The sequence below is a fragment of the Pelodiscus sinensis genome, chromosome 27 (assembly GCF_049634645.1).
Source record: "Pelodiscus sinensis isolate JC-2024 chromosome 27, ASM4963464v1, whole genome shotgun sequence".
Taxonomy (NCBI): Eukaryota; Metazoa; Chordata; order Testudines; family Trionychidae; genus Pelodiscus; species Pelodiscus sinensis.
The window spans coordinates 792,483-819,584 of NC_134737.1; the positions used below are offsets into that span (position 1 = coordinate 792,483).

Here is a 27,102-nt window from a genome sequence, read left to right on the forward strand (position 1 = left end):
TAAGACTTCACTAATAACCTGCTCTTGGGTGTCTCTAAATAGAAATTTTGATTTTAAAATCTCTTCTGTGGGCTGCTGCAAATTAGAGGGACAAATGTCTGCCTCTGCTTTCAAATGGAACTTGGAATCTTGTATGGATCTCAGTAAAACGTTTAAGCACATTCATTCCAGGTGAGCTCAGGAGCTGGTTTTAATCTGCTTATCCCTCGCCTGAAACAGGAGAGGCTGTTGAGTCCTCAGTTGAACAGCCACAGGCACAATGCTCAGACTCCAGAGAACTGGAAGTAGACTTGTCTTTGGGGTTGCTCTAGAACAGCAGTTCTCACATGTCAGCAGCCAAAGGAGCCCTGTTTTGATTTAAAATTGTCCATTGACCCCCTAACCCTGCTGCTGTTTGTTGACGTGTGAAGAGAAAAAAACATGTTTGCAAAAGCTCTGTTTTTAAATGTATAAACTATGAGCATACTTACTGGCATGGCTTGGATCTGGGGGAGGGGTGGAGGGCTGTAGGCAGGGGCTGGATGTGTGTATAGGAGAGTAAGCAGGGGAGGGCAGCAGAGAGGGGGCCTGACACAGCATCCCCTCCAGATTCATACCACAGCTGCTTGCTCTTCCCCTTCTTGTCCCTGTTGTTGGCAAGAGCAAGTGTACAGCTCGTCTGCTCCTGTGCTCCCCAGCAAGATCGATAGAATCCTAGGGCTGGAAGAGACCTCAGGAGGTTGAGTCAGCCCCCTGCCCAAAGCAGGACCAACCTCAACTCAACCATCCCAGCCAGGGCTTTGGCAAGCCAGGACTTAAACACCTCTAGGGATGGAGATTCCACCCCCTCCCTAGGGAACCCAGCCCAGTGCTTCACAACATATTGTGCACTTCCCCTCGCACCCTGACAAAGGGGAACAGCCAGCACTGTCCCTGTAGGTATCTGGGGGGGAGCTTCAGCGTCCCCACCCCCCAGCCAGGTCCTTTCGCTTGTCTGCTGGTTGTCACTTTTCTGTATCATTTACATGTATGTGTCCTTATGTGTTATTAGGGAGATACCTAGATATTTATGTAAGGGACTATTCTTTTTTTAATCGGTGTATGAAAACAGCTAGAAAATGCCACCCCTCTCCCAGGGCCTCTCCTCTTCTTGCCCCCACTTTACTCCTGGCCCTTCCCTGCTTGCTACCTCGACTCTTGACTGTGATCTGTCCCCACTTCTCCCAGTGCCTTCTTCACACCACTGAACAGGTGTTGGGTGGCATGCAGGAATCAAGAAGAGGGAGTTGATTGGCCAGGCTGGGACCCAATTTGTGAAATGTTGCTGTAAGAAGCCAAGATTGTTTTTTGGTTCCTTCCTACTAGGGATGTTAAAATGCATTCAAGTAATCCTGTTACTGCTGGAAATGTCAGCAGTTACATACACATGGGGAGCAGGTGGCTTCTGCCTGCCACTCCATGCTGCTGCCTCTGTATGAGAAAGATAGCATTAAAGGGTACAACATGGGGGCGGGAGAAGGTGCCTCCATAGGAGTGGGTGCCGATGAGCCCAAGCTGATCGGTTAACTGCATACACGATTACACTTTCCGATCCCTACTTCCTGCTCAAAGATGAGAAATTAGAGGAAAATGCAGATTACCTCACAGGAGTGTTGTGCCAAAAGCTTAGCAGTAAATAAAATCAGTAAAAATTCTTTTTTGCTAACAGTGTCCCAATCTTTTTATCACTCTGCCTGAAGACAGAAAATTCATACAGATTAAAAATATTCAGCGTTAAATTATGTTTTTTAGTTTCTGTGGGCCTTGAATGTTACAAGCCGTCCTCGCTAGAAGTCCAAGATATGTTCCTGCGCTGACTTCCATTTGCGCAAAGTGGGTTTTTTTTTGCACAGCTTAAGAGCAGGGAATGGGAGGACTCATAAGGCATCAGTTCCTAGGAGCATCAATGACTTTAGTGTGGAATGGATGTATCCCGGGGCAACTTATAGTGGGGATGCCCTGTATGTATTTCAGGACTTATTACATTCTTTTTCTTGTATAGGGAAAATAACATTGTGTAGATTTTGTGGGATGATGCTCTTGTTCAAACCTGCTCATTGTTAGTTCAAAATGGGTAGTATTTTACCATTACAAGAACAAATATACTAGTCTAAGTAGCACACTATTTACTGTGGTTTACTGCACAGATATAGACCAGTTGCAACAAGAAATGGGGTTTGAATATTTTAAACACTAGATGAGACGTTTCTGGGAGTTGGTTAGAACAGATCAGTTTCCCTTCTAGATCTCGGATCTGGCTCATTTACCCTTTCAGTGGTGCTCTTTGAGCAGAGCAATTACTTTTGCAGGACACTCTAGTGATGGACGCTCAAGGAGTTGTGTAACTCTACTAGTGAGGGAGATGAGAAGCATATTCAGGGGCTCTGTTAGTGAAGTTTCCTAATGCTGTTGATAAGCTTGGGCTTCATATACAGCTAAGCCACAATAGAACTTGCAAGTGATCCTCTGGCCTGTTCCCTATTATGAGGTAGGATGAGGTAGGAAGCCCTGCATTGACCTATGTTGAGGCTCATGTTTGTCTCTGGCTGTTAAAAGGATGCAGTAAAAACATCTCCCGGAATGGCATCAAGTAGCTGTTCCAGTTGATGGTGATCAATGAGGCTCTGACAGTAGATCTCCCGTCCCACCCCTTCCTCAGAGCCAGACACCCCCAGGCTCGCCACTCTAACCCAGTGCCCTCCCCCAGAGCCAAGCACCGCCAGCATTTCCCGCTCTAATTCAGTGTCCCTCCCCTCCCCCAGAGCCAGGCATCATACGTAAGGTAACCCTACCTTTGAAGTGCCCATTCCCGCTGCCCTGCCCCAGTGGCTTGTCGGCAGGGAGCAAGTGGTCCGCCAGCTCTGGGCTTGCTGCATGGGACTGTGCACTGCCAGCCCAGAGCCCCCCAGCGTGGTGTCCGGGGGCAGCTGTCCCCCCTCCCTTGCTACGCCACTCATGTGGGGGGGTCCTTTGGAGCAAAGCTTATTGTGCTGCTTCGCCACCTTTTAGCTCCTCCGCAGCGCCACGGGGAAGGGACGATGAGGATGCGTTGTACTGAGCAGCTGGCGGGGGTAACGCGTGTCTCCAGGTTCAGCTGCCCTCCCTGCTGGAGCGGAAATGAACTAGGAGAGGCAGCTGTGGAAGTGATTTTTTTTTTTCTCTCCCTGCCCAAGCCTGCCCCTCTAACTTGGAACTGCCCTGGGTCTCACCGGAGCTGCCGCAGCCACACACTTTTCCCAGCAGGTGCTAGGGCATGTGCGCAGAGCAGCTGTTAACGTCCGGGTGCGCAGATCGGAACATTCAATTTGACAGGCATGTGCCACCACCCCTTTCACAATCCCCTTTGCAGGACAAAATCCTGGACATGTTTTGCCAAATTTCACTAGTGTTGAGGTACCTCCCCAGACTTCTGTTGCAAACCCCTAATGGTACACGTACCACTGGTTGAGAAACACTGCTCTGTTCCACCTGATCCCACTCCACTCGCCTGCTCTTCATCATCATCTTCCTCTTCCCTAGGAGCCATGCTCCTCGTCTCCTACGTCCCACAATCCGCCTTCCCTTCGCTGTCCCTGCCCTCCATCTTGCCCTACCCCTCCTGTCCAAAGCTTCAGCAGAGCCGGTTTCTCTGTGGAATTGGCTTGGGCTTATTTGCAATGTGGTGTATGTTGGGGCTTCTTATTCCGAGGGGGGGAGAGGGGGTGTAGGTAACAGGCATGATGTACTTTTAACCTCCTCTAGTGTAAGAAACCACTTCCCTTCTCCTTTCATGGAGCCCCAGAAGAGAAGAGCCCTCGGATTCTAGTGATCATGAAGTGGGGTCAGAGCTGGTCACGTTTCTCCAGCAGGGCGAAAGGCATTGCAGTGACCATGCAGAGTGAGCCAGGTCTCAGCTGAGCTCCATTGGGTGCTAAGACATGCTGATCTCCTACACCAGGGCTACTCAACTTTGGAAGCCCGGGAGGCCACAATGATACTCTCAGCACATGCCGAGGGCTGCCACTTAAATGTGGTTGCATGTACATGCAAATAGATCTGCAAATATATGCAGATCGCTTATTTCACACTGACAAGCATGATTACAAAGCACTTCCCACAATGTTCTGGTGCACTCCTGGCACCTCCTCCCTGGGGGCTAGACATGCTGACATCTTGTACCCATCAGTTCCAGACAGGCCGACCGCTTGCATCTTTCATTGCTCACTCCACCTGGGAGAGGCCTCACCGCTGTGCAGCATGTTCCCAGCAGAGGCCATGTTCAAAGGATCCTGCCTGCAGGCCACGTGTTGAGCCCCCGCATCAACCCCAACCACCCCGAGGGCCGCAAATAAACGGGCCACGTGTTGAGTAGCCCTGTCCTTGACAGTGTTGTCATTTGCTGGAAGTGCCTTCTCCACCTGCCCCATGACTTTCCGGTTATCTGTTGGCCCTTGCCCATGCTCTTGTCTCCTCTATCTCCTGCTGCCTCCTTATCTCTCCGTTTTTGCTACTCCTATCCCCTTCTCTTGGGACCCTTCTTATTTTCATCCTTCCTGCTGCTGCTGCCTCCATCCCTGCCAGTTTACCCTTTTGCTCTTGCTTCCTCCCACTTTGCTGTCCCCATCCTCAATTCACTACCTCCTGCTGCTGCTCCCACCCCTGACTGCTGCCTCCGCCCCTTTCGCTACCCTGTGAACTTGTTCAGGAAGCCTGCTGGTGCTTGGGGGGCTAAATGGGGATCTGAGGAGAGAGTTGGTCCAGCTGCTGTGGCAAGTGGAGGATCTAGCCAGCAAGAAGCTATTTCTTGGAGTATAACCCCCCACAGCCTCAGGAGGGGAGGGGAGGAGAGGCAAGGCTGCTTGCACGGATTGCCCCAGTGTCCTCAGCAGGGAGGTTCAGGGTGGGGAGGGGATTATAACAAATCTGCTAACTGGCTGCCATGCGGTGTTGGGGCTGGTGCCTCTGAGCATTGAGGAGAAGGTACTGCCTCCTGCAGATGGAGTTAGGCAAGAGCCCAGACCACACATCCACATGGGCTTTTCCCTTGGGCCTCCTGCCTGGGAAGCAGCTGTCCTGCATGCTGGGGTGCTGAGCGGGGAAATGCAAAGCCCTGCTTTTCACAAGCATGCGGGGGTTTTCTCCTTGGCCTGGGAGCTTGCTCAATACCCCATGTCCCCACCTGAACCCAACACTGCCCCAGTCGAGTCCCCTCCTGCACCCAGCTTCCTTCACAGAGCTTGTGCTTCTCACCGCTTCTGGCACCCAAATCCATTGGTCCTGGTCCAAAGCCCACACCCGCTTCCCAGCCCAGTGAAAGTGAGTGAGGGTGGGGGAGAGCAAGTGGTGGGGGGGGGGGGGAATGGAGTGGGAAGGGGTGGGATACATCCTGGGTTGCCCTGACATTTAAAGTGATCTTGGGCTTAAAATGTTTGGAGGCCACTGGTATAGACGTATAGTCTGAGTGTAGTCACTGTGTGATCTGTATTGGCCCTATCTGTTCTCCGTGACAGTGAGTGTAGTTGTCACAAGATTAAACTCCACTGCCCAAGCATCACAGCGGCTGGGAGACCTTTAAGTTAGCCTCGGTAGTGCTGAAATACCTTTTCCTGGTTGCCTCACTTGGTGAGCACACCTAGTTCACCATTGTGTGCAGCTTCCCAACTGACCATGCCAGCTCTGTGCAGACTGGTGCTAGAAGCTCTCCTGGTCCTGTGGGGGAGAAGAGGCTGTGCAAGAACAGCTGTGGACTAACCCTAGAAACGTGGACATCTACAAACAGACTGTACAAAGAGGTGCAACAGTAATCTGCAGCCAGGTGCAAGTGAAAGAACTTCAGGAATACCACAAGGCCAGGGAATGCAACAATAGATCTGAAGCTGTGTCGCAGACCTGCCACTTGCACAACCAACTGCCTGTCCTACTTGGCAGAGACCTCACCAGCAGCTGCCAATCACTGCAGATACATTGGAGGAGCCTGACACAGAGACCCCACCATGAACAGCAAGGAGTAGAAGGAAGAGGCGACGTGGGGCTCCCGTCATGTCTTGCAGCCGAACCTGCTTGAGACTGTTAGTCTTGCTGTCAAGTGCAGAAGAGCCTGGTGAAAAGCAAGTGGACTTGGGTAAGTGTGTACGAATGTGTGTAAGGACCCTGAAGCCTGAAAAGTGTTGGTTCCACCTTACGGCCAACCACTAAGTTAACAAGACACAGGCATCAACTTTTCATTGTTTGCTTGTATGAGAAGAGTAGATTTGACAGGTGATTTTCATTCCCCCATTGGGCTAGCTGGCGTATGTAGAACACTTTACACAGGGATGTCCTTTAGATTCTCTTGAGATACCTTGTTAGAACGTCCATGGAAAGGGTCTGCACGCCTCTTCTGAAGCTTTCTAGTGATGCCTGCCTTCCTCCATGCTAGGATGCTTTCCCATGTTATCTGTGATGACTGCAATGGGGCGAGTCACCGTCAACAGATTAAACAGACTAGTAGCAAGTGAGCTCAGATGGCTTTGGGACACTGGTAGCAACTGTGTCTGTGCCATTCTGCCCCTCAGCGATGAGAGATTCGCTAAAATCACCATTGCCTTTGGGAAGTAGTGCCAATACTCAGTGCTGTTGTCCTGTGTTTGTATCCATGGAATAGAGATTGAAGTTTTAGAGGTTCATGCAAGCAACAGGAAATCCTCTCCTCTCGCTGGCCATATTCACAATGACTGGGGCTGGAAAGGCACTCCAAAGCCCAAGTGTCATTCAATGTCATATTAAAAGTGCTTAACTTCTCTTCCTTCCCCTTGTGACTGTAAATCCAATAATACATCTGTTTTTATCTGTAGCTGCTGCCATTTGTGGCGTGGAGGTGTGACCCCCTCCAGAACACCTAACCTCAAGGCGTGATACACTCTGCAAGTACCCTTCTGACCAGTGCTGCATTGGTGTGAACAAAGGGCTTGGAGCAGTATGACTAAGAGCCTGGAGAGAGACAGGGGGATAGGCCTAGGAGTCTCAGCAGTACAACACAATGGGTGTGTTGACACTACAATTAAACACCCCTGGCTGGCCTGTTGATTTTAATTGCTATACAGACATTCAGCCATGGTGGTTTAATTGCTGTGTAGACAATACCCAATGGCCCTTAGCAAACCCAAAAGCTGCAGATTCTGGTTGATCTCTGTCCAAAAAGACCAGACTCTCCATCTTCTGCAGTCCCTGGAGAGCTCCATGGTCACTACTTCCCACATTCCTAAAGATGCCACAGGGCCCATCGTTACCTCACCACTCCACGCCAGGGGATAGCAAGGAAAAGCACAGCTCCACATACACTGACCTGTGAAGACCGCGGCTGGTATGCATGTAGCCACAATGGGATACATTTGTTTACTACTTTTATAATTTTTAATTTTCACTCTGTTTAGTTAAAAACTTGTATAACACCTGGTTCTGCTTTTTAGGGAGGTGTTGCATATTGATTTTCTGCACTGTTTTCTACTCAATAAAAGTTCTCTTTTTGGAGACTCAAAGTTTTTATTCACAACAAATATTGCAGGATGCACAGCACTTATCAAAACACACCAAGTACCACATAATAGCTTCAGGAAAACAATCATATTTATCAGTGTACAGTAAGTGCTAGTACTTAGCAGCTCCCAGACTGTTTGCCCCTTTGCCTCATAGGTGTTATGCAGGACACAAGCAACACTATCACCACTGGGATATCTTTCTCACGGAGATCCAATCTAGGGAGCAAAAACAAGTCAAATGTCCTGTAGAATCTGTCAGCACATCCCACTGTTGTTCTGTACCTCTTGTGCCAGCAGTTGAATCTTTTCTTGGTGTTTGGGCAGCTGGGTCCCATTTCAGTATTGCCAGTGTTAATCTGTTGATTGGAAAAGAAAGTTTATCGTTACAGCTTTGTACCTTACCTGACCAGCCCACACTGAAATCAGTGAAGCATCTCTGATCACCCATCCACACTTGCAGGACTGTAGAACAGTTACCCTTTCTGTGGATATACCTAGTGGCAAGGAGGTCTGGTACCAAAATAGGGAGATTCTAACTGTCACCCCCTTGCTGCCAATCCACCCGCTGTGTCTGCATATTACCAAGAATCAGGCTTGCCTAACAGAATACTATTAATGGCCCTGCACAGTTGTATGAAGTGGCCCCACTGTGGGATTTCCCACTGACCAGTAGCAGTGCAGCGCTGCAGGTTTCCAATGTAGATTACTACTCCCATCTTCACTGTCAATGTTGTTGTTTGGGTCTTTCTGTCCTGGAGGACTGGGGCAAGTCTGGTGCAAAAATCTCGGAATGTCCCTTTTCTCAGCCAAAAGTTATGCCGCTACTGCGTGTCATCCCAGATCTGCATTAAGATGCAATCCTGCCAGTCTGGGCTCATTTTCTCAAGTCCAAACAAGATGCAGCTGCTCCCTGAAAGCCATAAATAACCTTGAATTGTTTTCTCACTGTGTTCCTCAAGTTGTCCTTAAAGAAATCCTCATGTCCTGGATGATGCAGCACTTCCTTATGGTCTGTAAATAAAGGAGAATTGTGCATCCTATTGGCAGCATTCATTAAGCTAGCTCAGAGCTCTGTGGCTCCCATGCTTCTGTCAGACTGCAAACACCAAAAAGTGTCCTGTGAGTTCATGGGATTTTTTACAAGGTGCAAAAATCATGGGCTAAGTGTAAGGGTGGAGAAAGTTGCACGCTGGGAACTTGACCGCTAGCTCCCAGAGATCTCTGGACACAAGTCCTTGCTCTTCCACAAAACATTACAATGTCAGCATAAGCACTCCTGCTGAGTACATGTAGCGCACACACAAATGATACACAGATTTGGTGGGAGGTGCTCTGAAGTAACTTGCATGAACCAATGCTTGTAGTGTAGATGTGGTCTCTGTAGAGGTGCCTTGAAGCAGAATCATGGTGTGTGGGGAGGAAGATACCTTAGTAGCCTGGACACCTGACTGGAATAGATTACAAAATCTTGCAAGTATTTCTTAAATTCTCTGTTAGCCTGAAATTATTATCTGCCTTTTGTGTTGTGTATCTTGTCTTGCCATGCTCCACACTGAGTAGCAAAGCATCCCTAGTTTCATCTTTTGATACTCTAGCTGTTTGTACTCTTTTCAGATAATACTGAGTGACCGTGCTTTAGAAGTGCTGTCTGTTAATTCAGAGATTTGGTGCGTGGAGAGCTGTGAAGTTAAAAGATCCAGAAGAATCAGATAATTAAAATGCTAGAAAATGTTTTCTTGATAACAAAAGAAAATACATTTATTTCCCACATAATAGACTTTTTAAGGAGTTTTTAAAATATTGACACACAAAATTGTTGTGAATTTTATTGTGCCCCCTTTACAATATCCTGTAGTTTATTATCTTGTGAACAGTAATACTTCTCATCTTCTCCTGATGTTCAGGGAATTTTTTTAATAGCACGTAAGTTACTTCAGAGGAGTCTCTTTCTTTGGGAACTTTATTTTGCCATTATCACTCATGAGGGGTATTGGTTTAAATCACTACTTACCAGTAATTTGACCATAATTTGTCAAACTTGCTATCAAATGTAGATTTCAATCCATACTGAGAAGCTTTAGTTTCCATGCAGTACTCCACAGTAATTGGTATTCTGTTTTATGACTTGGAAAGGTATCAGTTTTTGGAAGAAGCTTTTCAGAATCAGAAGGGTGCAATAGAGAATCTTTTGGCCAAACTTCTTGAAAAGAAGAATTATGTTAATTTTGCAGCTACTCAAGTCCAGAATAGGTAAGTACCTACAAATAATATTCAGGTATGGATGTGCATTGTGCAGTTTAATAAAAGGTATTGTTCATACTTTTGTAGGCTCCTAATTAGAATATGTATAAATTCTCATTGCTTCCCTATGTCATTTATACTGGATTTATAGTTGGAATGCTTTATACTTTTTCTTGTGCATCGGACACTGTTACAACTACATAATGTTAAAGCAGATCACCTTTTATGCAACTGCTTGTACTATTAAAGGTGTTATGATTTACAATAGAGTAAAATAACCTCAGCTGCTCTGGTCTCTGAGTGAGAGCTCCGGATGACAGACGTACTGGCCATATAATTTGACACACACCTTACAGATCAGAAAAGACTGGAGACAATAAAATAAGAAATTAGAAGAACAGAGAATTTATATTTCACGCTAATTCAGGCAAAACGTGGAAGTGCCGTGTTAAAAAGATGAACAGAAAAATCAAACAAGTTATCAAATGAGACTCTGTAAACTTTCTCCTTTATGTACCAATAATTCTAGGTGGCTTATCTTCAGCATTGGGTTAGCAACTTTTTATGTGTTTGAAACTAAATAAGCCACACAATTCTGCATTTCTCAAATAACTTTAAAAATACAGAAGTTGCTGCTGTACCTTTTAAGGGGGCGGAAAATGGCTGTATAGTATTTGGAAGCATAGTAGGAAGTGACTGGCCTGATAATACATTTCTCTCTCTTTTTTTTTTTTTTTTTTTTTTAGGATAAAAGAAGTAAATGAAACTAACAAACGAGTCGAACAGGAAATCAAAGTAGCTATTTTCACCCTCATCAATGAAATCAATAAAAAGGGAAAATCACTCTTACAGCAGCTTGAGGTACAGTTAAGACCAAAACAAATTAGTTTTGTTCACAAACAAGCTGTTTCAAACACCTATTGAGAATTGCATTCCATACTTGAATGTGGAGTTTTCTGTAGTAACGCAGGGCTTTCAGTGGTATATCACTCAAATGTGATGTTACGCTTGGAGTTAAATCTCCTGGGATCTTTTCATTCATCTGAAATACTATGGTTATCCTAACTTGCACATCTGTGTGTTATAGTCCCATTTTTAAACTTGCTCTTTATTATAGATGTTTGGAAGAAGCCTTTTCTGACTTAAACTGAAAAATTCCTACCTTGGAAAAAGTGATCACAGTAGTCTGTGATAACCCTTAACATACTTGAACCCTCATTTTCTCAAGACTAAACACACATCTAAACTTTTTTCACTTTTGTTCTTCTCTGGACTCTCTTACATTTGGCCACATCTGTCCTGGTACAGAGTCCAAAACTGGACACAGTACGCCAGTTGAGGCCTCACCAGTGCTGAGCAGAGTGGGATGATTGTCTCCTTTTCTTAAGTATGACATTCCTGTTCTACACCCAGATATTCACCCTTTTTACAACTGTATCCCATTGACTTGCCCTCGTTAGCAGTACATTGATTGGCCTGTCAGTTATTCCCCATTTTCTATTTGTGCATTTGATTTTTCTTTCATAGTGAAGTACTTAGTACCTAACCTCAAGATGATTCTTACCAACAACCACAGGACATATCACACTAATACCAACCCTGGTATCTTCCCTTGCAACAAACCCCGTTGCAAGCTTTGTCCACATATTCACTCTGCTGATACCATTATTGGACCTAACCAAGTGAGTTATAAGATCAAGAACACATATCCCTGCGCATCCAGAAATATAATTTATGCTATCATGTGCCGAAAGTGTCCGTCTGCTTTGTACATTGGACAAACGTCTCAGACACTTCGCCAAAGGATCAATGCCCACAAAACAGATATTAGACAGGATCACAAAGAAAAAACAGTTTCTTGCCATTTCAACCAGAAAGGACACTGTCTCAACGACTTAATTACCTGCATCCTGCTTCAGAAGCCTTTTAAATCTGCACTTAAAAGGGAATCCTCTGAACTGTCATTCATGCTAAAATTTGACACTCTACGCGTGGGTCTCACCAAAGACCCTAGCTATCTTACCCATTACAAAGATAGCTTCCCCAATTATCACCTCTGATACCATTAGCTCACAGACATTTACCTCCCCCCCCCCCCCCCACATCCTCCTTCTGTTGTGAAATTTGATTTGTCCTTTTCATATGTGTTCATTTTTTAAATTGTATCCTTTGGTATATATGGTTGTGACTATTTTCTTCCACTATTTGATCTGAGGAAGTGGGTCTGGCCCACGAAAGCTCATCACCTAATAAACCAACTTGTTAGTCTTTAAAGTGCTACATAGTCCTGTATTTTGTTTCAGTACGTAGTACTTGTCTGTATTGAATTTCAGCACATTGAATTTCTGACCAGTTCTCCAGTTTATCCTGGTCATTTTGAATTCGAATCCTGCCATCCTACCTTTGTCATCTACACACTTCATGAGCATATTATTCACCCCATTATCCAAGTCATTAATGAAAACACTGACTAGGATGAGGCCTAAGACCCCCACTAGATATGTTCTTCCATTTTGACAGCAAACCATGATTTGTTCTTGAGAAAATCCGTATCAGCTAGTTATCACATTGTTGTTCTCGAAATCTTTCAAAATTATCACATTTTTCTAGGTATTTGACTGGTCTATAATGTCCTGGGTGTTCTTTCTCCCTGTGTTTCCCTTCTGAAATTCTCTAGAACCTCATGTAGTATTTGTGTTTCAGTGGACTAGATAGGCCCGAAGAATCAAAGAGGTTGACATGACCCCTAAAATGGTCCAACGTTAAACAGTTTTCAACATAAACATGATATACAGAGATTTCAACCTGCTTAGCACCAAAGCAAACATTAAAATTCTTTTGAATCTTTTTTTAAAGACAGAGGAAAGAAAAACAGTTAGAGCATTTGAAACATAAAGTATCAACTAAGGCTTTAACTTTAACAACCTATATCCCTTATTCATTTAGCTATAGAGTTTTTGGAAGGGGGGGAAAAAGGGAAATAATGAAACCCAGCAAAGATAGAAAATGCAACTTCTGTCTCTGGTGTTATTCACTTGCATTCTCACTGCTGGAGAGAAACAGTTGGGGAATCGGAGACAGACTTGCCTGAGACCATGCAGGACTAAAACCTAATCTCCTCACTCCATGCCCTTTGCTTATTCCAGTTAAGTACTGCACATCCACAGCTCCAGTTGTCTTCATTTACATCTGGGAATGCTCAACACTTCTCTAAATCTTGCCTCCGAGGTCTCTAGTTAGGCTCCCAAAGTGAACATGAAATTAGTGGCCACATGCCAAAATTTTGATTTTAAGTAAATTGCTCAGTGTCATAGTAAGACAAAGTTATAAGCTAAGGGATAGAATTGAACCTGTCCCTAGTGACGTTCAAATGTCTTGAACACTGTGGTGGTTAAGACTACTTCTCCACACGCCCTCAAGATGCTAGAGGAAATTTGGAGGGGACAAACAAGTGGCCTTACTCACTACACAAGGCCACTTTATTCTGAGAGCTCCATCCTTCCTGTGCACTGAATAAGTTCTGTTGAAAAAATAGTATATGATGTTGCAGTTAAGACTGCCTCATGCATACATGTATGAGGGCTGAGTTACGGTTGTACGAGCACCCTAAATCATGACATTTCCTGTTTGACTTGGTAACATAAATAACCTTCTAATGTAGTTTTCTAAATGTTTTGAAGGAGAAAAGATAAACAATTATCTGAAACTAACAATCATCCCCACCATGCATCACTTTTGAACCCAGAAGCTTTAGCATTGCAGTATTGTACAGACTTCTGCCACAGGACTGCCTGAAGCAGCTGGCAGCTGCAGAAAGCTGAAGTGTGTTCTACACGTGTGTTAGCCTGCTGACAGCATGTGCTGTAGTTAAGGGGGAGCCTCTGCCCTAGGTGGTGCTGAAATAGGCCACTGCCACCATTGGTCGCACCAGGAGGTGGGTAGTTGGAATTTGGGGGAGTCAGCCTAGTTCTCTCTCCTCCTCATCACCCAATCCCAGCAGTACAGCTGCTCTGGCTGTAGCTTCTGCGGCTGCTTCTGGGCTCCCAGTATAAGAAGTGCTTTGGTGGCAACATGCTATCAACATGTTACTGCCAACCTGAGCAACAAAGAGGAAAGGACAATTTGCAGCAGTTCATAACTCTGCTAAACATGAATTGACCTACCAGATTCTTCCCCAACCTCAGGACCTTTGCTCTTGAATTTTGAACAAAGAATATAGGCAGCATTAGTATTTCAAGAATCTTTCAAAAAGGCAGGTGTTAAGTAACTTCACGATGTATTGTTCTTAAACATGCACTAGAATCCTGATACTAGTATAAATGTCTTTTAAATCGAATAACTTGATTGAGCTTCTGTTTCTTTGTAGAATGTGACAAAGGAGAGACAGATGAAGCTAATACAGCAGCAGAATGACATCACAGGGCTTTCGCGGCAGGTGAAGCATGTGATGAACTTTACCAACTGGGCCATTGCAAGTGGTAGTAGCACTGCACTGCTGTACAGCAAGCGGCTGGTAAGGAAACCGGCCCCTTCCAGAATTCAGACTAGACTTGCATGCAGCACAAATTTCAGTCACTGTCATCTTGGGTAGGCGGTCAGAAGTACAAGCTTGAAATTTCTATCCATAGAGAGACTATGGAGCTGTTTGATGTATTTATGCTTTTTACTATATTTGACTCTGTGCTTTCTTTTTGTAAATAGTGCAGCTCCCCCACCAGAATGACCTGCTCTGTCGTTCCTTTATATTTGGTACCTTGGAATTACTGTGTCCCATTGATAAACATCACTCGTCCACATTTCTGTGGTGCCTGTTATATAAATGTCTTCATTTAGAATCTAGCACTCAAGTTCAACTATTTTATTTAGATTTTTAACCTAATGGCAGAAAGCATATCTGTTGGTTTTTATTTCATTTGAGAGGAAAGTGATTGGAGCACATGCTTTGTTAGACTATTAGTTCTGTGGAGTAGGAATTTCCAGGTTAACTCATTAATATGAATTCCCAGAAGTACTTCTGTGTATTTAAGTCAAGTCATATTTTCTAATGCTATCAAAGGGTGAAAGTTCTTTAAATGATTCAACTGAAAGTGAACTCTTCAACTAGTGAGTTCAAAAGACATTTAAACTGTCAGTATTCCAGATAATTATCCAGTCAAATCACCTGGATTTATAATTAAGCATAATTTATTTTTAAAGCAGAGAGATTTACATTTGTTAGTAAAATCTAAACTATATTTTTTAAGATCCAAATACGATGCTATGGGCACGAATAATATAAACCTTAAACTCTTTCCAGCAATGGTGGTATTTGGTAGTTATCTAACTGGCTATCGATATACATATTTTTATGTGATATCTGGCAGCTCTTGGCTGAACAAACTCTGCTTCTCCTAAACATGTTCACTCTGCTCAGACATTCGGTGTCATAATCCATCTTAATTTTTGTCCCATCAGATTACGTTCCAGTTGCGTCATATTTTAAAAGCACGATGTGATCCCGTCCCAGCTGCTAACGGAGCAATACGCTTCCATTGTGATCCCACGTTTTGGGCAAAGAATGTAGTCAATTTAGGTAAGAAAATAACATTTCAAGTGTTTGTAGAAAGACTGGGTTGTATGGAGTGTGTCTGCAGAGGCATCATTCTCTCGCAGGTGGAACGTCTTAAGACCTTGCTTGCCCCCTTGTGGCAAGAGCTGCTGGCCTAAGGCCACAGAGGACATCACATAGGGCTCCCCAGGACTTCAACACAGCTATCCTGAGGCACGCGTCTCCTGGCATGTACAATACGCTTGAGACTGGTATTTTCCACAGTCTGAGGATCGTTCAACAGACAGTTGCTTGGTGCAGCACTGTTCGCTATACTATTACCGTTCCCCAGCTCAGAACTACCTGCAGCATGGCCATGACGATCACAGGGCTTGGCAGTCCCTCTCTGCTTCACGGCACCTAACTTGCAGCCATTCTCATGCCCACTATGGGCTGGCCGGCCACTGAGGTCCATACCACAGATCCCCTAGTGGGGGATGCTTTCCAATGCACCAGTCTTGATGCTCCTCCATGTCTTGGGCGTCGGCATCAGTGGCCCGCATGCAGTACTGCACTGATACCAACCTCCGTTCCTGGTCTCCTGGCACTGCACACTTGCATCAGCCTTGCCTCAGACCCAGCCTCACTTCCTGCTCAAGCACCTTGTCCGATGCCGCCGGTACTGTGGTCACAGGCCTACCTAGTCCCAGTGGTACCCCTAGAACCAATGGGGGTTTCCTGTGCTGTCACCTCTGCTAAACAACCTCAAGGGCTCCCCCCTACAGGTGGCACCAGTTTCGGATGTGTTGGAGCTGGGCTGGCGTGCCTACCTTGACAATATCCGGACTGAAGGTACTTGGCCTGCTCAGGAGCTGCCCTTCCACATCAATGTCCAGGAGTTACGGGTGGTTCACAGGGCGTGAGGTCTTCCTCCTTCACCTGGCAAGCAGCGTTGTCCAGAGCTTCTGACAAAATGGCCACGATATTCTTTGTCAACCACTGGGGGTTGGTGAGCTAGGCTGGGCATGCTATGTCAGAAGGCCATCCGCCGCTGGGACTTGAGCATTCGGCAGTGTTCACCTGAGGCTTGCCTCCTCCCAGATGCAGGCAATCTCCTAGCCCGCTGAGTGAGTACTTCTCTCACCCCAAGTAGGCTGTCTGTCCACAGATCACTGCCGCATGCTTCCAGAAGCAGAGTGTCCCCCAGGTGGAACTCAGAGTTCCGCAATGGGGTCCCTGGCGGCAAAGCAGGAACTGAGTGGAGGAGGCCAGAGGTGCCCTATGTAGTGCAGCATGTGCACACCACTCCGGGGGGCCCCTGAGCTGGTTCCTCTGTGGGTACTGCTAAGGGAAAATCTTCCAGTACCAGTGCATGTGGCAAGCTCACACAGCAACACATCTTGGAGAGCACTAGTTATGGAAACACCTGTCTTTTTTGTAATGTAATGGGTGAAAGTTAGCTTTGAAAAAGTCCCTCTTCCCTGGGCACCAGTTCTCCTCAGGGGCTGCCTCTTAGCCAGGCTTTGTGCATATTGGCCAGCAGTGAAAAGGACTATAAAGAAAAATTTCACCCAGAGCCCAAATTTGCAGAGTTCCTATTAACAGTTCTTGAAGAGGAACCAAAGAAGGCGGTGCAGACTTTTCAGAGAGCATCAAAGCTAACCTTGCGTGAAAGTCCACAGTAGCTGCCTACATGGACAGAAAAGCAGGAATGTCTGTCCCCTGTTCAGCTCCGTTTTGAGCAAAGCCCAACTATTGAGCTGTCGAAGGATGCCTCCGTGACGTTCTACAGACTGTGGGAACTGCGTTGGGGCAGTTAATTGCTGTTCCTGTACCTCCGTCTCCACAGAGTAGAAACCACTATCGGATCTGCAAGGCCTTTCCAAATTCACAGCCCCTTGTGATTAATTACACAACTGTTGCACTGGAAAGTTGGGAAATGTCACGTTTTCGGTTGTTTAAATCTGAAGTGTCCTGGTTGGGGCCCCATCCCAGAAGGGAATTGTATGGGAGTGAATCTGTTATAGTGGAGTCATGGGATTACTACCCTCAGTTCTCTGCTGCCATCAGAGCTGTATTATGAAGGTAGCAACTGTAGAGTTCCCTGTAGCTGCAGGAGGCTTGTGGAGGGGGCTGAGCTCCCCCCCGGAGCACTCCTAGCCTTAAGGGGAGACCGGACCTACCTCCAAGTCACCTGCAGCTGCAGGACTGGGGCTGGTGTCTAGTCCTCCCTCCAAGAGTGGCTGCGCAGAGCAGGTAGTGACACATTTTTCCTAGCTAAGGTTGGTAGGGCCCTTACGTGGCTGTTAACTCTCAGTAGTAGCCAAGGTCTTGTGTGGACACTTAAACACCTCCCCTCTTGTATCAGGAGGCAATCTCTCCAAAGCAGCTCTAAGGCCTGGTGTATGCTTGATAGTTCTACCAATGCCACTTTCACAGCTGTTTTGGTTTTTAGACAGATAGTTTTGAGGGCATGTCCTCATGTGGATGCAGTTACACAGTATAAAGGAGGTGCCTTGCACCAATTTAGTTATTCCTCTTCCTGAACAGAAATAAGAGGAATAAAGTTCCTTTGTGCTGAGAGAACTGTGACCACGCTTGGGGGGATTGTACGGCTAGCTTAAGAGCATAAGAGTCAGACCAAAGGTCCATCTAGCCCAGTATCCTGTCTGCCGACAGTGGCCAATTCCAGGTACCCCAGAGGGAGGGATCACAACAGGTAATCCTCATGTGATCCCTCCCCTGTCACCCACCTCCAGAGAAACAAAGGCCAGGGACACCATTCCTACCCAGCTTGGCTCATAGCCATTGATGGACCTAACCTTCATGAATCTGTCTAGCTCTTTTTCGAACCCTGTTAAAGTCCTGACCTTCACCACATCCTCTGGCAAGGAGTTCCACAGGTTGACTGTGGGCTGAGTGAGTTTGTATTAAACCTCCTATTAAACCTGCTATTAATTTCATTTGGTGACCCCTAGTTCTTACATTGGGAACAAGTAAATAACTTTTCCTTATTCCGTTTTTCCATACCAGTCATGATTTTATAGCTTGGTGGAGCTTTTACTGTAGACAAGGCCTAAGGCACAACAGACAGTACTCATTTGACCCAAAAATCCATTTTAAGACTACCTCTTCCCAAAATCCATTTTAAGACTTTAATGTGAAAGTGTTTCACCAAGCTCTGGTCTGTTTATGGAGGCTGTCTTTGGGTTAAGAAAAGGTTCGTGGTATAAATTCTAATGTAAAATATGGAGGAAACAACAGTAAAACATTCAGATTTCTGTTTTGAATCAGCAGTTGTTAGGATAGAAATTGTGTAGTTCACCAGCTTGCTTTTCTCTGTTCCTTAGGTAATCTTGTTATAGAAAATAAACCAACCCCTGGCTACACTCCTAATGTAGTAGTTGGACAAGTTCCTCCAGGAACAAACCACATCAACAAAGCCCCAGGACAAATTAATCTAGCACAGCTGCGGCTTCAGCATATGCAACAGCAAGTATATGCACAGAAACACCAGCAATTGCAACAAATGAGGATGGCACAACCAGCTGGGCCTCTTCCTAGGCAAACAGGCCCTCAAATGTTACAGCAACAGGCAAGTTCCCTGACTATGTTCCTTTATATTGCAGTATAACACTAAGACTTAATCTGCTCCCCTCCAACACCAAGTTCCTGTTGGTATTGTACAGAACTAACTTCCAAGTGTGAGCAATCCAGTCTCATGAGATTTTACATGCTTTAAAGAGGGGAGTGATTGAGATTTTCTAGAGACTACATAAATTATCAGTAATTGCACCTACTTCTATGGAGGATTTGCTTTTCATTTCCTTATTAACAGCAGGATTTAAAAAAAAAATCCCAAACTCTTGTAGCCTCCTAGGTTGATCAGCATGCAGACCATACAGCGGGGTAACATGAACTGTGGGGCTTTCCAAGCACACCAGATGAGAATGGCTCAGAATGCTGCTCGTATACCAGGAATACCACGCCATAATGGACCACAGTACTCCATGATGCAGCCACACCTACAGAGACAAGTATGTACTGTATACCTTTTGCTTGCCCACTGGACAAAACTTTCTCTTAGACATTTTTAGAAGTTAATTCACAAATAGTTATCTCCACGTTTTTCAGTTCTCATAGATAAATGTGTGTAGCTCAGGCTAACTTGTTCATGTCATGTGCTGTCTGATATTTCAAAACTGCGTACGCGTGAATCTAATTACTTGTCATTGTTTTCAAACTGCGTTTTAGTCAGCTAGGAAGCTGAAGCAGTAACGACTAGTTTCGCTTTGTGGTTGCTGTGCATCCGCTCAGTTTTTTTTTTTTTCCTTGGATACTATCGTAAATAACAATTTCATGATTTTTGTAAAACTTTTTTTAAACTAAATGTTGGTCCTGAGCTACAGCAGATATAACCCCATGTTTGAAATGAACGTGGTGCAGACCTTGGCTAAATATTCAAAATAAAGAGATGAAATAATGGGAGTTTACTTAATTAGAAAAGCAGAAGGGAAAATCTGTTGTTGTTTTTAAACCCCAGAATCCTAGAACATTAGGGCTGGAAGAGACCTCAGGAGGTCATCTGCCCAGCCCCCTGCCCAAAACAGACCAATCTCAACTAAACCTTCCCAGCCAGGGCTTCGTCAAGCTGGGTCATAAAAGCCACTCAGGATGGAGAGTCCACCCCTCCCTAGATAACCCATTCTAGTGCTTTATTAATTAATCAACATCATTCTTAAATGCAGGCTCTGCTAAAGTAATCCCTGGACTAAAATGCTGCATTTCTATGAAAATACTTGTTTCCAATTACCTTCCCTCTCCCAGCGCATGCACAGCAGTACGGGACTAGACGTTGTATTAGATGGTACTTTTTACATAGAAAAGTGACTCTAGGCTAGTAATTTTTACAGGAAACAGATTGAAACTAGCTAGTTGGGGGTCAGGGACGAGCATGTAATTTTAAAGTCCTATAATTTTATACCAAGATGAATATTTTGCTGCCATTAACCCTAACACAATAGTTGTCTATTTTCCCTGCTTCTTCCAACAGCATTCTAACCCAGGACATGCCGGGCCCTTTCCAGTTGTTTCAGTGCACAACAACACTATCAATCCAACTAGTCCTACGACAGCCACCATGGCAAATGCAAACCGTGGTCCAACAAGTCCATCTGTTACAGCAATAGAACTTATTCCTTCAGTCACAAACCCAGAGAATCTACCTTCCCTGCCAGATATCCCACCCATACAGGTTAGTGCGGAAGATGAGCTCATTCTGCTATAGACAAGGTGATTGCCGACTTTCCTTCATCAAATTCAGTTTTCTTCATGTGTTCTTTTGTATTTGCATCATTACTTAAAGCTCGCGATAAGGTGGTTACTGGTTGCGACTGTTCTAAATAGAAAGAATGGAAATTTGAAGTTTGGTGTTGGATATACCAACTGTTGGATCATGCATATCTGCTCAACTTTTAGTTAGTTCTCATTTTGAATTAGACAATGCTTTATGGGGTGATGTAATTGTTAAGATCAATAATTGATACCAGGGCACACTTAGTCACAAGAAAATGTCAGCCTTAGGTGGCTGTTTTTAGTTAGTTATAGCTTGCCTATGCAGGAAAATCACACCAATATCATCAGTGGTATAGTTAAACATCCAACACTTGAATGCAGAGCTAAGGTTGCTAATGGTGCCTCATGCTCTTCCAGAATGTGCAGGGTAGCTACAGAACAACTCCCAAAAGAAGGAAATAGTGAGTTAAAACCCTGATGATCATTTTTATGTTCCGTGCACCGAGGCATGTGCGGATGTGCGCCGCCAGTAGAAACTTACACTGCCAGTTGTGGGCACTGTGGGTGCTCTGCTCATCAGCTGAGTGGTGTTTGAATCTCTTCTGGGAACCAGCCAACCTTTTGGCTTACAAGGAACACTGCCCATACTGCCTTAACTCTGAGCCAAACCCCAGCACAGCAGAAAACCATACTTCTCACTCTGCCCTTACAAATGCTACAGAACTCATAACCGCAGCAGTCCATTTTAGCCATTCCGTTACTGTACTGCCTGCCTGGAAGCTTGCTTGCTTGAACAGATCTCTAATCTTGCTATACATGTACGTTTCACTCTTCTAGGCTTGCCAGTTTGGCACACACTGACTGAGTTACACACGTCACCCTTCGCTTTTTGGTATTGCTTCCCCAAAAGGACAGCGTAATATGTTCTGGCTGAGAGAAATCCTGAGCAACTGAGATCAGTTGGGAAAGCACTATAGCTATTGTTTAAGCCAAGTTGTGTGTGTGTGTGGGGAGGGGGTTACATGATTTTGTGAAATGCTGTTATGTTTCGGGGGCTGCATCTCAGAATCCACTGTCTCAAATGACTCCAGAGGTGGTCAGCTAACACATCTAATACTTCTGTGGGACACGGCAAGTTTTAGACAGTGAGTATTTGGATTTTAGAGCACTTGGAATAGTCCACCTTTAAATAAAGTAATGCTGAACCTCATCTGGAGCTCAAATACTGATATAATTCCTCATGTGGTCACTCTTATGCCAGTATAAGTGGCTTTTTTCAGATTACCTTAAACTCCTTCCAAAATGACACACACTAAACAAAAGACACTCTTGCAGAATCAGAGACATGTAGGGCTTGAAAAGGACCTCAACAGGCCCTTTAGTCATAAGCTATATTGTATAATTATCGGTTTAAAAGTTTGAGAAGTAGCCATGTTAGTCTGTAACTGAAAAAACTTAAACAACGAATAGTCTTGCAGCACCTTAGAGACTAATAAAACATGTAGATGGTACCATGAGCTTTTGTGGGGACAGTCCACTTCTTCAGATGAATGGAGTTAAGCGGTCCAGGTTTAAATTCATGCCTTAGCTTTCTTCAGGATATCTTCCATATAGACAAGTCCTAACTTAATTAGAACCTGTTTTTGTTTGCTCATCAAATTAAATCATTAACCTTAAAAGCATATCAGAAAAGAGAGAAATGTGCAGAGACTCCAGAACAGCTACAGCACATTTTTGAGGTGATTAAATTGCTGTGCTGTGCTGAAGTTCATTATTGTTGAGCCTTTGGAAAAGAAGAGCTCTCTAGAATATGGCCTTGCAGTTTTAAACTAGCTTAAGAAGGAGTAGCTTATGCCATAATGTGAGCTTAACTAGGTGACTTGAGGTGTTTTGAAAATGTAAAGTCTTCTATAAATGCTACATACACTTTTCATTGTGATCGCTCTAACAGATCTTTCTTCCTTTAGCAAGACAATATGAAACTATTGTTTCCTAACACAGTGAGGGTGATAAACATGTTTTAGTCAAAATAGATTTGTCATGTTAGTTTGAAATGGCTACAATAGGTGTTTTGTACTTGTTTCTAATTTTCTTGTATTAGTAAGAATTCAGATTTTATGTACGTCTTTTTTCCTTTTGAAGTTTTCACAATTATTGTTTGCTGTAAAGGAAGTCTAGTGTTTGTGTCTAGAACAACACAAACTCACAATATTGATAAGCAAGTAGCAGCGCTGTAGTTACAGCTATCACTACCTTTTGACAAACTGAACTTCCCTAGTCAAAGAAATCTGAAATGATTCGACCAGGCTCTACTTTTCCCTTATGATTAGCACCTTGAAGCAGTGGGATTTGTATTTTTAAATCACCTAAATGCGTTTGAAAATCCCATCCTTATGTTCCTAAGTAAGGATTTAGGAGCCAATTTTAAGGCTCATATTTTGGAAAAGTAATTGTGAACTTTTTTATAATGTATCAAAAGTCCAAACTTTAACAACCCGAAGCACTTTTATGTTGAAATGACAGCTCTTATGCAACTGAGAGCATTTGTAAAATCATTTTAGCTCTGAGAAGAAAACACTTCTGCGTATGCTTAACTTCAAAAGTATGTCTAGTCCCACTGAAGTCAACTGAACTACTCATGTGAGTAAAACTATACACCTGCTGAACAAGAGAAGTCGATTAATAGAACTAGGGGATTAGTTTTCATAAATGTTTATATTTTATTACATATTTATAATATGAAGTTGTAATACACATTTACTAATTGGTTTTACAAAGTCTCAGCCTGATTTAATCAGGGGCATAAAGTCAATGAATTAAATCAGTCATTTAAATTGCCTTGATTTTAAATTGCTGCACTTTGGTGAAATTAGTTTCTTACACAGTGAAGACATTTAAGGGAGTAATTGAAATGCAGACTTAAAATACCAGGCTCCCAAATGTGCTTACCAGTGGGTCTTAACTGATAAGACTAAAACTAAAGCATATCAGAGCATCACAACTTCTAGCACTGTTTTTGTTAGGCTTCATCCATTGTTCAGCATTACCAGAGGTAAGAAATTATCTTGCAGGCACAGAAGTGTTGTCAGAATGGAGGTTGAGATGCTTAGAAAATGAGCATTTAGAAAATATGGTGAATCAGTATTGCTTGTCTTTACTATACTTATTTAATTTATTTAAAATATTTTTACCCCACCTCTCTATTTAAAATATTTGAGGCAGCTTACAACATTTTAAAAAACAATACAAATACATATAACAAATTAAAAATACGAGACTCCAGAAGGACATAAAACTTCCTAAAAAATCTCTAGAAGAGGAACGAACACACTCTTCCCCCACCCCCAATAAAAGCACGAGTAAAAAGGGTGGCTTTAGCTTGATGCCGAAACAATGCTAATATTGGTGCCATGCGAACATCCCGAGGAAGAGAATTCCACAGCCTGGGAGCAAAAGCTGAGAAGGCCCTGCTCCGCATAGATGTTAATCTTATCTCCATAAGTGAGGGAACACTGAGAAGAGCCTCCCTCTCTGACCTCGATCCCTGGGCAGGTTCATATAGGAGGACACAGTCCTTGGATACCCCGCAACCAACCCATTTAGGGCTTTATAGGTCATAACCAAAACCTTTAATTGTGCCCGAAAACATACCGGAAGCCAGTGCAGCTGCCAGAGCACCAGCATAGTATGGTCTGTATAATGAGTATTAGTTAAATGGTAGTAACTGTGTGTTTCCTCATAACTGTTGAGTTACACTGGTGAAAAACACTTGCAAATTTAAATTTGATAAAGCAGTTGTTCGGCTAACGTAATATGTATGTATATTTAATTGTGCATATAGATGAAAAATCTCTTAATGGTTTAATCTCATGACTTCCCCAGGTCAAAGTTTGTTTTTGTTTGGTTTATTTTCAGCTGGAAGATGCTGGTTCAAGTAATTTAGATAACCTGCTAAGTAGATATATCTCAGGCAGTCACCTACCCCCTCAGCCTACAAGCACTATGAATCCTTCCCCAGGACCCTCCGCGCTGTCTCCAGGATCATCAGGTAAATTGCAATAAGGGCAGAAAGTATTCTTTATTTCAAGCTTAAAATACTTGGCAAGCAGTTTCACCAATGTACAAGGAAGTAGTACTTCTCTGTTCTTGGTATGTGCACCCACTAGACTTTGGTCATTAAATTGCTTTTCCTCATAAATCAATCCTTCTAGCACTATACCCTTCCCCCCCTCCCCCCAATGATTATTTTATGGGAAGGAAGTGCCCAGAAGGAAACACAATATTCAGTGGCCCGAAAAGGAACCAGCACATCTTTGTGCTCGGATGTTTACCTCTATGTTCCTCAGAAGTCCATTGGTCCTTTTTGTTACCATATTACCTTGGCAGCCTTAGATCTGAGTCCACGTTCAGTATGAATATTTTGACTTATGAGGCCCTGGCCCATTCCAGGCTTAATGAAGGGAATTTACTGAATTATGTTAGATGCTTCACTTAAGGATAGATCCAGAGTCACACAAGGAGCTTGCTATTTCTGCAAGCCTTTTTAGAAGTGCATGTTGTTTTTCTTTGCGTGTTTGCTCATATCAATTCCAGTTAGATGTTCACACAACACACGCATGGCTGTTGGAAAGTCTTACCTTTGCCAACTACCCGTCGGTTCAGCCATGGAGCCCCTGGTGTGGCACACTATAGAGAAACCTGCTGATCCAGACACTCTTCAGTTCCTTCTTACCCCCAGGAAAGGCTGTTGGAACTGTGGCTCTCCTGCACTGCAAGTGCCACATGGCCTCATGCTGGTAGTATGTTAACAGTAGATATTAGCAATCCAAGCAAGATTCGGCAGTCAGCATGGCTGAGCTCAAGACAGCAACTCATTGACTCCCACCTCTCCTTCTGGGTAAGGCCTGTGAATCACCTAATTGGAACTGATAAGAGCAAGCTGTTGAAGAAGAAACAGTTACTCACCTTTTGCACCTGTTATGCTTGGAGATGTGTGGCTCATTTCTTCCAGACCCACTCTCTTTCCCTTCTGTTGGAGTAGCCGGCAAGAAGGAACTGAGGGCAGCTGGGGCATTGGGATTGCATATAGCCTGCTGTACTAGTGCCTTTCCAGAGGGCTCCACAGTCAACCTTTTGGATAGGTACTGGGCTAAAACTTTGACAGCTATGAACGCAGTTCGCATACACACCTAATTGGAATAGCTACAAGCAAAACATGTAAAAAACCAACAATTACAAAAGGTAATTAACAGAGGTTTTTTTTAAACGGGCCTTTTGTTCTACTTCTGAACAAACTCACATTGCAGAAATCACCTAAGATGCCATAATGGAAATGGCCATTTCAAAGGTACTGGACACAAAACTGCTTCAGCAACTCCATGCTGTTCTTCCCGTCATTTCACCCTTTCTCTGCAACCCTCCAAGCTTTGCTCTGAGTTGAGTTAGTGTATGCTTACAACACAAATGTATGTTCTGTAAGCTCACTTGCAAAATGCATGCCATGGGTCTATTATTCTACTGACTTTATTTGCAATAGCAAACAATCCAACTATGTTAAAATGGAGGGAGAGGGGGTGGAAAGTTGGTTCTCAAATGAGTTGAAAATACAACTAGAAACTTAAATCACAAGTGTGACAACTTTAGTTCAAAGACTTGCATTTATTTGCAACAAAAGTTGGTAGTGACGACTGGATCAAGATAATTCATAGATTAAAAATAAGGTATTTAGGTCAGGAATATGGCTGTCTTTTAATTTGCATTAATGTAAGTAGTTACTGGGATTCTAAATGAAAATGCAATTGACACAGAAATGCAAAAGTGCCAGATCCTGTATCAGAACTGCTTTTCTGTGTTTGTGCAAAGGACTGAACTAGCAGCGGTTCTCAGCTGGGGAAGATGTACTGTTGGGAATATATAGGGGTCTTGTTTACACTGCATTATATACAGGTTGAGCATCCATGGTCTGGCATGATTTTAGTTAGCCAGATGTCCACTTGCCATGGGTGTGACCAAGTTTCCTGCAATCCCATAAAGTTTGTTTACAACCACCAGTTCTGGCTCTCTATGTTCTGTGCTGTTGCTCAGCTCTAATTTACCCCTAAATGTCCTGTAAGAGCCCAGCAAGCAGTGGAAGTGTTGGTAATGCTGTTAGATAACACTGACCTCCTGTGGTTCAGCAAATTCTCTGGTTTGGCACTGGTCAGGTCCTGAGAGTGAACCTCTCTAGTCCCGCAACCTTCAACCTGTAGTAGATACTGTGAAATGGAAATAGAATATTTACATTCCACTAGATTTATAACTTATATATATACACGCGCGCGCACACACACAGTCAAAATGAGAGCAGTTTTTCAGTAATTACATACCATGACATTTCTGGTTTTGTTTGTTTTTTGAAACAAGTATTTTGAAGTGAAGTGAAACTTAAAGGGTACATTAGTCTTGAAAGGTTGACAACCACTGGACTAAGGATCACTGACTTGCACAAATCACTGGCTTATTCCATTTAGTGTCACTTTAATTCAT

The 27,102-nt window shown here is 43.9% G+C and overlaps 2 protein-coding genes across 11 annotated transcripts in view; one reads left to right on the plus strand and one right to left on the minus strand.

The window, feature by feature from the left end:
- TRIM33 (tripartite motif containing 33) overlaps window positions 1–27,102 on the plus strand; it is a 65,782-nt gene that overhangs the window by 26,003 nt on the left and 12,677 nt on the right. For both annotated transcript variants that reach the window (XM_075910394.1, XM_006118832.2), the window contains exons 5-12: window positions 9,648–9,764; window positions 10,502–10,616; window positions 14,122–14,268; window positions 15,210–15,327; window positions 18,633–18,877; window positions 19,155–19,319; window positions 20,336–20,536; window positions 24,493–24,625. In XM_075910394.1, the coding sequence (XP_075766509.1) occupies window positions 9,648–9,764; window positions 10,502–10,616; window positions 14,122–14,268; window positions 15,210–15,327; window positions 18,633–18,877; window positions 19,155–19,319; window positions 20,336–20,536; window positions 24,493–24,625 (1,241 nt within the window). The remainder of the gene's footprint in view (window positions 1–9,647; window positions 9,765–10,501; window positions 10,617–14,121; window positions 14,269–15,209; window positions 15,328–18,632; window positions 18,878–19,154; window positions 19,320–20,335; window positions 20,537–24,492; window positions 24,626–27,102) is intronic.
- The window catches only part of LOC142820905 (uncharacterized), a 67,718-nt gene continuing 47,550 nt past the window's right edge, over window positions 6,935–27,102 (minus strand). For 3 of the 9 annotated variants that reach the window (XR_012897904.1, XR_012897905.1, XM_075910410.1), the window contains 3 exons: window positions 26,740–26,831; window positions 25,543–25,779; window positions 6,935–7,870 (listed from right to left, as the gene is read on the minus strand). Coding sequence is in view for 1 of the 9 variants with exons in the window: in XM_075910409.1 (XP_075766524.1) it covers window positions 7,866–7,870 (5 nt within the window). In the remaining 8 variants the exon portion in view is untranslated. Of the gene's footprint in view, window positions 8,526–25,542; window positions 25,780–26,739; window positions 26,832–27,102 lie in introns of all 9 variants that reach the window. The other 6 variants (XR_012897906.1, XM_075910408.1, XM_075910407.1 and 3 more) reach the window with 5 other exon arrangements.